At 40.9% G+C, this 12,685-nt stretch overlaps 1 protein-coding gene across 1 annotated transcript; it reads left to right on the top strand.

The window, feature by feature from the left end:
- Positions 1–4,948: 4,948 nt before the first annotated feature.
- Positions 4,949–12,651, top strand: LOC138603220 (adhesion G protein-coupled receptor E5). The gene is made up of 17 exons (XM_069674920.1): positions 4,949–4,979; positions 6,603–6,749; positions 6,840–6,989; positions 7,460–7,582; positions 7,709–7,752; positions 7,856–7,960; positions 8,228–8,381; positions 9,343–9,465; positions 9,563–9,735; positions 9,828–9,992; positions 10,085–10,279; positions 10,440–10,657; positions 10,746–10,806; positions 10,888–10,979; positions 11,075–11,243; positions 11,331–11,426; positions 11,744–12,651. Exons 1-17 carry the CDS (start codon positions 4,949–4,951, stop codon positions 11,780–11,782), a joined length of 2,085 nt encoding a protein of 694 aa, XP_069531021.1. The 3' UTR covers positions 11,783–12,651.
- Positions 12,652–12,685: the final 34 nt, after the last annotated feature.

Here is a 12,685-nt window from a genome sequence, read left to right as displayed (position 1 = left end):
AAGTGGGAGCTGAACATCGGCTCCTTCATCAAAAAGGGACAGCAGAGGATGTACTTCCTACGGCAGCTGAAGAGGTTCAACCTGCCAAAGACAATGATGGTGCACTTCCACACCGCCATCGTTGAGTCCATCCTGACCTGCTCCATCACCGTCTGGTACGCTGCTGCCACTGCCAGGGACAAGCACAGGCTGCAGCGTATCATCTGCTTTGCAGAGAGGGTGATTGGCTGCAATCTGCCATCTCTCGAGGACCTGAACACCTCCAGGCTCCTAAGGTCGAGGCCGATCCCTCACACCCCGGACACAGTCTCTTTGAGACCCTCCCCTCTGGCAAGAGGCTGCGCTCCATCAGGACCAAAATCTCCCGACACAAGAACTGTTTCTTCCCCTCTGCTGCCAGCCTCGTCAACAAGTGTTAAGTGACTGAGGGGTTAATTCGGACTATGCGTTACATTAACGCACACTGGACTTTATATTGTCTGTACACTGCACTATTTTTATTTATACTGTAAGCTCTTTGCACTGCTCAATATCAGGCACATCTGTTGTAACATAGTTACACTAACTCTTAGTTTGTTTTTTTCTTATTTGGTTCATGTCTTATCACTAACTCTCCTGTCATTTCAGATCCTGCCTTTCTTCCCTGCCATGCAATCATCTCATTTCCCTCACCTGGTTTTCCCCGCCCATTTTCTCACCTGCAGTCCATTTGGTCATTAGTCCCTCAGTATATATTCTAGTCATTTTCACTTGATCCCTGCCAGATTGTCTTGTGTGTATTTTTGCCAAGCTTTCCAGTATTTTCTATTCTGCCTTCTAGTGCTGACCCTGTTTTTGCCTTATTGGACTTCGGATACCTGCCTGCCCCTTGTCGGATTTGTTTGCCTGATTGACTGATCTCCCGGTTTTGACTCTGCCTGTTTTTTGGACTGAATAAACGGATCTTCCCTTTCAACCTGCCTGCCTGATTGTCGTGCTTTTGGGTTCTCCTTTTCCAGCACCAGTGAGCGTGACATCTGTACAGTTTTTAATCACACCTGTTGTACATATTTTGTATTGTACGTATTGCTTTTTATATTTTTATTCTTATTGCCTATTTCTTATCGTATTCTATTTAAGTCTTTTACTTATTGTTATTCTAGTTCTGTGTTTATTGTTCTGCACCAAAATCCCCAAAACAAATTCCTTGTATGTGCAAACCTACTTGGCAATAAACCCCGATTCTGATTCTGATTGTGAATGAATGGGTAACACTAGATTATGTTCATCCATCAGATGGAAAACATCCCCATACACGTCCACACATTCCCCCACGTGAACCACACATTTCAGAATGAACAATTGGACCATATTTTTGAACCAGGTGAAGAGGAGATAGAAGTTGAGATAGAGGAGGATGTCTCAGAAATGGAAGACTATATCGATGCATTTTGGAATACATTTTCAATGTCTATTCTTTGTATATTCACTGCAGTTATCCATGTTAAACACTAGTCTGAGGCATTGTTTAAAGCTTAAAAAGATATTAAACAAAATTTGGTGATGATTAATGTTTTTTGTGTTAATGTAAGAGCAGTTAAAACAGACCGGTCAAATATGACCTGGAACACCAAAGTAAGGGGGAGAAACGAACACAACCCATCATGCAGAGGAAATGTGGAATAAGGTTTGAAGTTAACCCGATTAAATCAGCTACACAAATCCTAATGTATGTTAAGATGCTCAGTAATTGGTGATTGATGTTAAAGGCACTCTCCTGTGGAAAATGTTGCTGTGGTTTTCTGCACTTTATTCTAATTAAGGCAGATATAAAGCAAAGGTCCTTCCTCCTGCTGCTGGTCCCTTTGAAAAGAAAAGAAAGAAAGGGGAATGGAATTTTTAGGGTAAAGCTGTTTTTATGGTTTACTGACTTTATAGTTTCCAACAGATGCAGTCGCACTTGGAAAAGAAAGAAAGAAAGAAAGAAAGAAGAAAAAAATTCAGACATTTTGGCTTCATTTTACTATTTAGGCCATTTTTCTCCAAACAAAACGTGCACAGCTAGCCCTGGCAAGATTTAACAGCAGAGCCAGAAACACCCGCATGTGGTTCATAAACTAACAGACCAGCATTTTCACCAACAGCCACCCACTGCAGAGTGAAAACAATGTCCAGTTTGTGCCGTACAGCAGTTTCTGAAACATTATTTCAACAAGCTTTTATAAATATGTTTTCATTGAAGGAAGACCATGACTGCTGCTGCAAGACAAAGTCATTATAACATAATAAAGCCATTACTGAAGTCACATCTGCAGGTTAAGAAAATTGGTATGTGGAAGGACAGATTTTTTCCACCCTGCAAAAGCCATGAGGATGACGTCATGAGTGTGGCGGCTTTGAAAAGATTCAAAGATGCAAAAATGGAACATTTGAAATTGGCTTTGTCCAAGTCATCCGTGTGAGACAGAAACTGTGACCAGACTGCTCCGTCTCCACTCTGACCTTTTTGCTCAGGGTTTGTCAGGAAGTTGTTGAGACAGCTGGGCCACATTCGGGTCCCTCCTTATTGTTTAAGAAAAAGAAAAGAAAGCAAACACAGCTAACACAAAACATACAAATCTCTATATGTACACTATCTTGGTGCGGGCCGGAAGAGGCTTGTGAGATATCAGGATAAGCGCTGGATGCTCGCCACGATCATATTGGCTGGAAATCGCCCTTTGAAAAAGAAGCTAGAATTAAACTGTAGCGAAGACGTGATGGTTCAGTTAGCGAGCTGAAGTAGGTCAGAATGATTATTTTAAGAGGGACTATGTACAGAGGTGATGTTTGGCTTCTGAACTAAACACTCCTTGTAAGGATTCAAGCTCATTTCTTACATTAATATGTCACACACAGACTGACATTGACCATAATGTGGATTCTACGTGTGGGCCTTATGACCTATCAATGACTAGATATCTCCTTTATAATTTCTTACAATAATGTAAACTCTTATTTTATCTGGATTATTTAATAACATTTAAACACATACTTTGGGCACAAGCTGAAAATCAGCCCCAACCTTACATCCGCCTCCATGTTATGTAAGTCAATATGTTTCACGGAAAAAGCCCCCATGGTGCATCAGCTCATGTTTCCACTTCTGTGATTTCTGCAGTAGATATAAGTTTCCTGTCATTCACAGTCACATTTTAATGCAACACATTTCCTGTCTTCTAGTTCTGCCTTTTAATCTAGAGTGTGTCAGAGACTCGTCCGCTAATGTCGACCACAGCCAACTACTGGAACGCCCAAAAGAGACTGAGGACTGAATACTATTAAAAAATGTGGTCACCATATGTTGGTTCATGTTTGTTTGATAGTAATTTGTTTGAAGGAACTTATTGAGGTTCAGTTGTTTAAAAAGTTTCCATCTATATCTTAAAACTTATCCTATTACTCCTATTTAGTTGAATACTTTAGAACTACTGCTTAAAATAACAACTGTGGAGCGTGGAAAAGCTTCTGATAACTACGTCACTTGTGGAACAAATGAGTCATTTCTGGCGCATATAAAATAACTGAAACACCTAAAGGCCTATTGAAGGCAGGGTTTTTTCACAGGTCATGCTAATGTCAGTACATGTCCAAGTCCCTCTGTGAGCTTGCTCCCTATCACAGCTGCACACTGCCAGTCCCTGAAGACCGTCTGTCTGCTACCTCCAAGTCCCCCAGGCCCTCAAGGCCCAAAGCCCGCCTCATTGTTTAGAAGTGTGACGTTACGTAATAACGATGCCGCCTGTCAGTGAGCCTGGGCACAGTGTGTTCAGACCCCAAACTGACCTTGCCACTTGGTGAAAACGTAACAATTAGCTTTGTTATATATATAGTTGCACTTATAAATGCTTCCAGCATGTCTGAATTTCCTCAGATTTTCAATGCTCGGCGAGTACAGCCCGCGCATGTGCACAAACCCTACAAGTCTGCAGAAGTAGGAGAGCAGCTTGTGACGCAGGGGAATTGAAAATCAAACGTGAAAAAAAGGAAATGAAGGTGTCCTGATGCATCACTGACAAGCATCTAAACTTATGATAAGATACTTGGTTAGAAGCAGTTTGCCCAACACTTTTCCATGACGTGCATCCTCTGCTCACATATTAACAAAAAGTACCCTGTTCTAGGGAGTCTGTAACATATACTGTATACACAGTATATTCATCTGTTTTTTTCTCACTACTTTCCAAATGAAGCTCAACTTTGTCACCATTGTTACATTGTCTCCAGCAGACCCGCACTCAGAGCTAAAAGCTGTATATATGTCAACACCATAGTTAGCAGGCTATGTGTTAAAGCCCAACTTATGGGCGTGCATACACACCAGCAGGACTTCAACAATGAAACTGCTACTGACCACTAACCAACAGAGAGGACAGATGGACAGATACAGAGACAGACAGATACTGAAAGAGACTAAAACTATCTGTGAAAAAAACCCACTGTTTAGCAACACGTAGTTGTCATGGAAGCAGAGTTGAGTGAGCTGGTACAGTCATTTCCTTTCAGTGTAACCCCTCCCAATCAAGAGCAGAAGTGCCTGGAAAGTAGCTCCCCTACAAACGTCTGTGTCAGAGGCGTGACTCTGAGAGGAAGAGAGAGAGGGAGCATGAAAGAGAGAGAGAGAGAGGAACCCCTCAGCAGCAAAACCCATCAGCTCAGCATGTCACCTCTTGCCAATGAAAACTCAAAGGGGAGACAGAGACGGAGACGGCAAAGGCAGATAGTTATATAAGCTGAGAGACCACTGATACCAGCATTATATATATATATGTTTTATTTTGCCTGCATCAGCATTTAGTGTAGCATCCTTATTTTAACTGAAACAACCAGGAGCGTTTTTAAAAAGAGAAAAGAAGAAAAGAGAAAACCAAAAGCAAGAGACAAGAAGAGCAGAGAAAGCTTTCCTTTGGACAGTGTCTCCATCTCCACCATGGCGGGCAGGTGGATCCTCCTGATACTGGGTGAGTCACATCTGTCATCCATTTGAGCAGAAAAGTTGGGGCGGAAAATCCAATGCTGAGGAAGTTTCAAAATGTTCTGTTTCAAGGAGGGAAACTAACAAGCTGCAGAAGCATTCACATTTGGGTAGAATGGGTATTTATATCTCTGTATGTGTTCTGTGGAAGTTCAAATGTACGATGACTTTGTAGACAAAATATGATTCCGTGCAATAAGTTTAGAATGAAATGTTCTTATACTTTAAGTCAACTTAAGTGTTGCAAAGCAAAGTTAATACCAGTGTAACACAACTTGAGTCAAAAGTGTTTTACAAAGACATTTTAAATGATTAAGATAAATTAATACAATTATTGTAAAAGACTCAATGGGCACAATTCTATCTAATATGTTTCTAAAATGTTTTTTAGCCTGTTTGACAACTTTTAAATGAGACCAAATCTTATGTGAAGTCAAACTAACAAAATGATCACAGTATTGCACTCTCGAAAAAATGTGGCTTTGAAATACATTCAGAGTAGCCACAGCAGCCCGATATCCGTGCACTGCACAGATGACCTCTGTTCTGCTTTAAAGAGATATTTATACACTATGACCTCACCGCACAGCGCCCACATTATTGGTTGCCTGATAGTAACCACACTGTGACACATCTTCTTTCAAAAGCAGAAACAGCAGGTGTTGCCATGGGTTACAATATTTTGATATTTTATTTTGTTTGACTAAATCTAAAAACAACTGGAACATCCGAACTCACACAGCCACTTTCTGAGTCAACATTAATGTTGCGTGGGCAGATACCGCTATCTGTGATTGGACGAACTGACCCCTTATAAGAAATGAGTTCCTTCTTTTTAGGATTATAATGAATTAATTTTACTTTATAAACCACTAATGGTAAATAGTGTGAGGGGACTCTTTCTTCCTGTTTCCACATTACAGCCATCTGGTGCCATTTAGGCCGCCACAGAGGACTGACTCTGCACTCTTACAGCCAGAGAATGTAATGCTGTTTTGTGCTTATGCTGTGCCATCCGACGTTTCCTCACACATAGGAAGCGGAGTTGTCCAGAAGACCATGTGTTATTTTGAAATATGGCGCAGATGCTTTTGGAACAATTTGAGGAAATGAGAGCAGAGAATGAGGGAATCTACCTTCACTGCAGAGCCTTTTTAAAACTCGCAACCCGGAGTTATTTCTGTGATCAAACTGGACCTTTACTGTCCCCACAGCTGCAGTGAAATATCTTAGAATGAGTTTTAGAGAGGAGTTAAGCACAGGCGTTGCATTTTAACAGATGTTCAGAAGTGATGAATTGTGACTGACAGTCGCTTGCTTGCTTTTCAGCTCTGCACCTCTCCCTCCCTGCAGTCCTGTCAGGCTGTCCAGAAGGATATCGGAAGAATAAAGAAAAGGGAAAGGACAAAGATCCGTGCGTAGGTATAAAATGCAAACCTTACTTAAAAAAATAATACCGTAAACTTGTGTATTATTATGGCACCTGTCATAGATGGCTCAGCTTTGCATTTGGAAACTAGAAAGTAAAAGTTTGTGATGGCTTGATTTATGTGAAATCAAACCATCTCTGATTGAACTTTTAAGTGATATCCCTGTTTTCTTCATTAAGATGTAGATGAATGTATTGATAAGCCATGTGGATTGAATGCACACTGTAACAACACAATTGGCAGTGTTGAATGCGAATGTCATGACGGTTTCCTCACACAATCGAAAAAAAAGACTTTTTCTCCTGAGACATCTGAGAAATGTCGAGGTATGTTATCTTGAATATTAATTCAGTAATTTCACAGCTGCAGTCTTCATCAAAATATAAAAGTCCTGAAATTCCATCTTTTGATTTAAGATATCAATGAGTGCTTCGACAACAAAAACATCTGTGGAGCTAACACCACATGTACAAATGCAAGTCCATATTATTCCTGCACTTGTGAAGATGGATTCATTTCAACTGGAACTAAACGTCTTGGCACTGTTGACACACCCACATGCAAAGGTAAGACGCTGATCAGCACTTCCGCTTCTCCCTCCTCATGCAGATATTGATGAATGTCAGGGGGGCACAGTTTGTGGTCACAATGCAAGATGCTTTAACACACTGGGTAGCTATCACTGTGTCTATTCTGAATATGAAGACTGAAAAATACAGTTATTTGCAGTAAAGTTTGCTTACTGACACATTTTTAAGGAGTCGACATAAATGTGTAGTTTACATCTGAATGCAGGCTGCACGGCGGTGCTGTGGTCAGCACTGTGGCCTCACAGTCTGAAGAGTCTTAGTTAGAATCCCAGTTAGGACATAGAGGGCATTTCTGGGTGAAGTTTGCATGTTCTCCCTGTGCATGCGCGGGATTTCTGCATTATCTTTACAAACCTACGAATGGAGCAGGATATTTAATGTTCCATTAGCAAGGACTGCAACACACCATGTAACCATTTTCCTCTCCCTGATTGGTTTCTATTTAGACATATGTATCATTGATAAGACAATCTGTGGAAGTGGAACCTGCCATCATGATTCCCGTGGCCACTACTGTGCCTGCCATGCAGGGTATACTAACTACGGCAATAAACGCTCTCGCTGCACTGGTAAGAACACAGCAGTGCTCAACTTTCCCCAACATATAAATAAGACTAAACCAAACATGATCATAATGTGAGTGCTTTAGTCATCAGCAAGCACATTTAATGAAACAAAACTTCCTGTTTCCCCAGCGTTAAACTGTGATGTCTTCAACGATATCAGCTATCTGAGTGAGGTAATACCACACCAGGAACTCTTATCGAGTTTCTTAGAAGAGTTCAATACATATTTCTACTGCCTCGTGCTTCTGTTTCACTCCTGTCAAATTGCTTTCCTAGACATTTCACGCTGCCCATGATCTGGTGAAGCAGTTGAATAAAAGCTGCCCGGAGCTTACAAAAAGTGAGAATCCAACAGTGCTGGACGCAGAGGGCTTACTAGAGGTATTCTTTCACATAAAGTCATTGAAATGCAGTGTGATTATGTAAAAAATCCTCCAGTTCTTCACAACTACCGAAGAAACAGGAAGTTCTGCCTCCTCCAGGCTCAGTCACATGGCTTTCAGATGCCTCTGAACAACTTTGTAGACTGTTTATGTTGACCTGAGGCGGTATGCAGCCTGAGAGTCTGCCTCAGACTGTCTCCTGTTTCTCCCCTCACATGCTCATGTCGCCCCCCTCCTCTCGCCCCCTCCCCTCCTGTGGCTGCAGAGACTGCTGTCTGCCATCGACGAGCTCTTGTCTAGTGGAGCCTTCAAGGATAACAGGAAAGTCTCCATCTTTCTGGACTTGGTGGAAAACACACTGAAGCTCATAGCACCTTTGATGAGGCCCCCGGGGACAAATACATCTTCTCTTCACACAGGTTAATATATGGATGCACGATATTATCGGCACGTTAGCGGTATCTGCAGATTATGGCTTGAAATTGACATATCGGCACATTTTTCTGCCAATATTTCCCCCCAATAACACTTTATTTAATTATGAATTAATAATTAATGAATTAATTATGATTCCCTAAAAAAGCTTGATGTAATGCTACGACATTAACTTGAGCCAATAAATAGAAGTTAAACAACTTTCACAACTTTTAACTAGCTAACAGTTAGCCCACATTCTCGTCATTTTACTGGACATCAAACACAACGAAAATACACTCGCAGCCAAAGCTGACGCTAACAGAGAGTAACATAAACATCAGTGCAAAACTAATTTAGATATTCATGCATGCACACACAAGAGTCCGTCGGAGCTCACTGATGTCTCCGTAGTAGGTGCAGTGAACAAGTCCGGGCATGTCTCCACTGCCATGTTTCGGGGGGATGCTGCATTCAGGTGCACTCAGAAATGTGAGTGATCAGACACATGACCTTTTGTACCTTCTGTCAAGCGTAAAGAAGGGTGCAAGATGTCAGCTTTATGGCAGTTTTTGGCCACAACAATAAGAGTAGGCATGATATCAATTTCACTACAGGGGACACTTGATGCTCTCTGCAATTAGGTGGAAAAAAACATGAGCCTAATATATCGGTATCGAAATCGACAATCGGCAAACAGGGTTGGAAAATATTGGTATACCGTAAATCGGCAAATCGTATATATCATGCATCCCTAGTTAATTATAACTGAACACATTGATAATCATCAACACTCAAAAAGATATGTACAATTTAGACAAAGCTCAAAGACAATGTGTTTCCTCAAGAGGTTTAAACTTCTTCAGATGTTACATTATAGTTTTCTATACTGACAGACAGAGAACAGAAAAACAGATATAAAGATGATTTTTTTTAAAAGTTGTTGTGTTTTTAATCTGGTTCCAGAGCTGCAGCTGTGGTTGCACAAAGGTGCTTACTTACCCCAAAGACCTCTGACATTATCATCTATGCAAGCAAGTCTGGACATCCAGATGGAGACAGCTGCTGGAGATCCGTCCTCTTACCCTGGTAATGATCATGACTGTAATTCACCCATGTGTAACTACTTTCAGTAAAGACTTGGGTGTCCATTAAATCCAATGTTCTCCCGCTGTGATTGTGAAAGGTTTTACAGCAGCGTCCTTGCTGAGCTATGCAAACCTGGTAAATGACTCCCTCAGCGGACAAGCAGACGGAGAATTTAAGATCAACTCCCAAGTGGTGACTGTTTCTGTCAGCAACACAGACACGAGCCATCTCAAAGAGCCAGTCAAGTTAACTTTTAACCACCTGGAAAAGGTAGCACATAGTTCGCTATTAAGGACTATATTTATATACTTACTAGAAGACATGACATCTATATTGTGCGTGACCTCTACGTTGTTTCACAGCGAAAAAAATCCAGCCACAGGTGTGTGTTCTGGAACTCCTCATTGGAAGGAGGGAGGTGGTCTGATCACGGCTGCAGTGTGGTGGAGTCCAATCCTGATTACACCGTGTGCTCCTGCAATCACCTGAGCAGCTTTGCAGTGCTCATGGCGCTCTATGACATTGAGGTACAAACTCTCTGTTGATAATACAACACAAATCATGACCCTTTATTTTCTGTGTTCTGTAATGTAACTTTTCTCTCTCTCTCTTTAAACAGCACACGTTTGAGCTGCAGCTGATCACATGGGTGGGTCTGTCCCTGTCACTTATCTGCCTGCTCATCTGCATCCTGACGTTCTGGTTGATCCGCTCCATCCACAGCACGAGAACAACCATTCACCTGCACCTCTGCATCAGCCTCTTCCTCGCCAACATTATCTTCCTCTCAGGCATCACTCGCACAGAGAACCCGGTAAATACTAATGAGAGTTAAAATGTCTGCACTGCCAAGATGAGCGCGGTAACATTTCAGAAACCTTTAAATATATGACAGGGGAAGTATTTAAATTGCGGCTTAAGATTGATTCAGCACTTATTTATTTTTCCCCCACTTTAACTCCTCTCCGTGTTAGGTTGGCTGTGGAGTGGTTGCAGGGTTTCTGCATTTCTTCTACCTGGCCGCATTTTGCTGGATGTGCCTGGAGGGCATACAACTCTTCAGGATGGTGGTCCTGGTCTTTAACACCAGCTTCAAAACCCTCTACATGTTGGCAGGCGGCTATGGAGTCCCAGCTGTAATCGTCGCTATCTCGGCCTCAGCTAACCCCAAGGGATATGGCACTGAGAAATAGTAAGATCCCTCTATGCTGATGCTATTCTAATTTGAATGAATACCTGTCCGCCCAGTCTGCTCTGTTAACTCTAAATTTGCCTTGCAGTTGTTGGTTAGACGTGAACTTCATTTGGAGTTTCTTCGGCCCTGCCTGTCTCATCATCATTGTGAGTAAGAAGATAATTATTAGATGAAAAGGGGTTAATATTGTCTTCACTGTTTTTTAAAAAACCTCTGTTGTCTTTCAGATAAACATATTCTTCTTTCTCATCACTGTGTGGAAGTTGGCGGTGAAGTTCTCAAGTCTAAACCCTGACCTGGACAGTCTGCAGAAAATAAAGTGAGCAAACACTCGCCCACAACATCTGTGTAAATATAATGTTGTGATTAAGTTCCTCAGATTTGACCTCTATGTGTCTTCGTTGCCCCCTGCAGGGTGTTCACCATCACTGCAGTGGCTCAGCTGTGTGTTTTGGGCACCATGTGGATCTTTGGATGTTTCCAGTTTGAGGAGCGCACAATCGCAATGTCCTACCTGTTCACAATCTTTGGCAGCTTTCAGGGGGTCATGCTCTTCGTCATGCACTGTCTGTTTTCTAAACAGGTCGGTCACAATCCTCTTAGAAATAAAGAACAAGCTCTGCTGCTTTTTTTTTTGGTGGCAATACTCATTTTTTTATTCTGATTTTAGGTGAGGGACGAGTATAGAAACATTCTGGCCAAATGCTGTGCACCCAGGAAGAAGAGCTACTCCAATTTCAGCTCCTCCAGCTCCAGCAAAACTCCAGTAAGATGTGATTTCTATTGTGTCTCTGATTCAAGTGGAATCAAATAATTTTACGTTCCACTTCCTCTTAATTTATCAGGATGAAATATATCATGTGTTTAGAGCCATATATGTATATTTCTATAACTTATAGGACTAAACGCTTATTAAAGCTTTGTGGGTCAAAAGTGTAAACCTTTGAAAAGTATGATGACAAGGTATTATTGGATGTATGAGGTGAAGCGTTTTGTATCTTGGTGACAAAGGAGTCTGTCCTCATTAATCAAAGCTCAGTCGAGGCAGAAGATTGAATTGTGTCTCCCCCCTGTGTTCCTCAGGCATCCAAGAGCCACGACACCGGAGAGTCTCACGTCTGAGGAGCTGCACAGTCACGTGGGAGCAGGGTCCACTCATCACAGCCAACTACTGCCCTGCCATATGCAGCCAATGCACCAGATGACTTTACTGCAAAATATTGTAAATACTATTTCTTTAGCTTTATGTTGTTTTAAAGTAGTTTAAGATATAGAAATGGAACTGGAATATGTATTATAATTTATTACAAAATAAGCATTTCCTTGGAAATGAGGGATGACATTCATCAGTGATGCAGACTATCCCCAAAAAGTCAATGTTGTGGTATTTAAGTAAAGTATTAAAGATGATCCTTGATTAAAGTCCATAGTGTGCCTTATGCCATCACTTACTATTGGAATATCATAAATGGCAATTTATTTAACTAGTTCTGCAAAGGTTTAAAGAAGATCCATTTATATTTGTTGGAAAAAATGATATTAGGGAGATCAGTCAATGGCAGACTTTCTCTGTATATGTTGTCAACAATATCAGAAATTGATATTATCTAAATGTGACCAACAAAGAGTGTAAGTATAAAAACTGTGAGACAGAAGAATAAATGTAAGTATGTGTATACTGCTGTGCAATTTAATATGTATTACAGTGAGTGACTGCTATCCTGCTCCATTCAGCATGCTGTAACATGTCTAACATATCGTTTCTAAATATTTGAAAATAGTTTTCTTTTACAGAGTTTAGGGAATATAATTTTTAAAAACTTGAAATTTCATGTGTCACTTTTCTTATGTTTGTCTGTTAGACTCTTAGTACTGTTTTAACACTGGTTTTAGCACAAGTTTAATAATGATCTTTTGTTTCATGTTCTCAATTTTCATTTTATTCATTGTATGCCTTTCACTGTGTAAATTATTTATAACTGTGTTTTTACTGTCTTTAAGTGTTATATATATATATTTTTGCAT

The sequence above is a fragment of the Semicossyphus pulcher genome, unplaced genomic scaffold (genome assembly GCF_022749685.1).
Source record: "Semicossyphus pulcher isolate SPU_LCO1_2020_fin unplaced genomic scaffold, fSemPul1.0.p SCAF_23, whole genome shotgun sequence".
Taxonomy (NCBI): domain Eukaryota; kingdom Metazoa; phylum Chordata; class Actinopteri; order Labriformes; family Labridae; genus Semicossyphus; species Semicossyphus pulcher.
Note: the sequence above shows the minus strand (reverse complement) of the source record. Positions and strands in the feature narration are given on the sequence as shown.

Bases quoted from the DNA above. Each gene is read 5' to 3' on its own strand.
- LOC138603220 (XM_069674920.1), top strand. From the start codon at position 4,949: ATGGCGGGCAGGTGGATCCTCCTGATACTGG. The intron at 10,280-10,439 runs GTAAATACTAAT...TCTCCGTGTTAG, and splicing joins TCACTCGCACAGAGAACCCG to GTTGGCTGTGGAGTGGTTGC. The intron at 11,427-11,743 runs GTAAGATGTGAT...TGTGTTCCTCAG, and splicing joins CCAGCTCCAGCAAAACTCCA to GCATCCAAGAGCCACGACAC.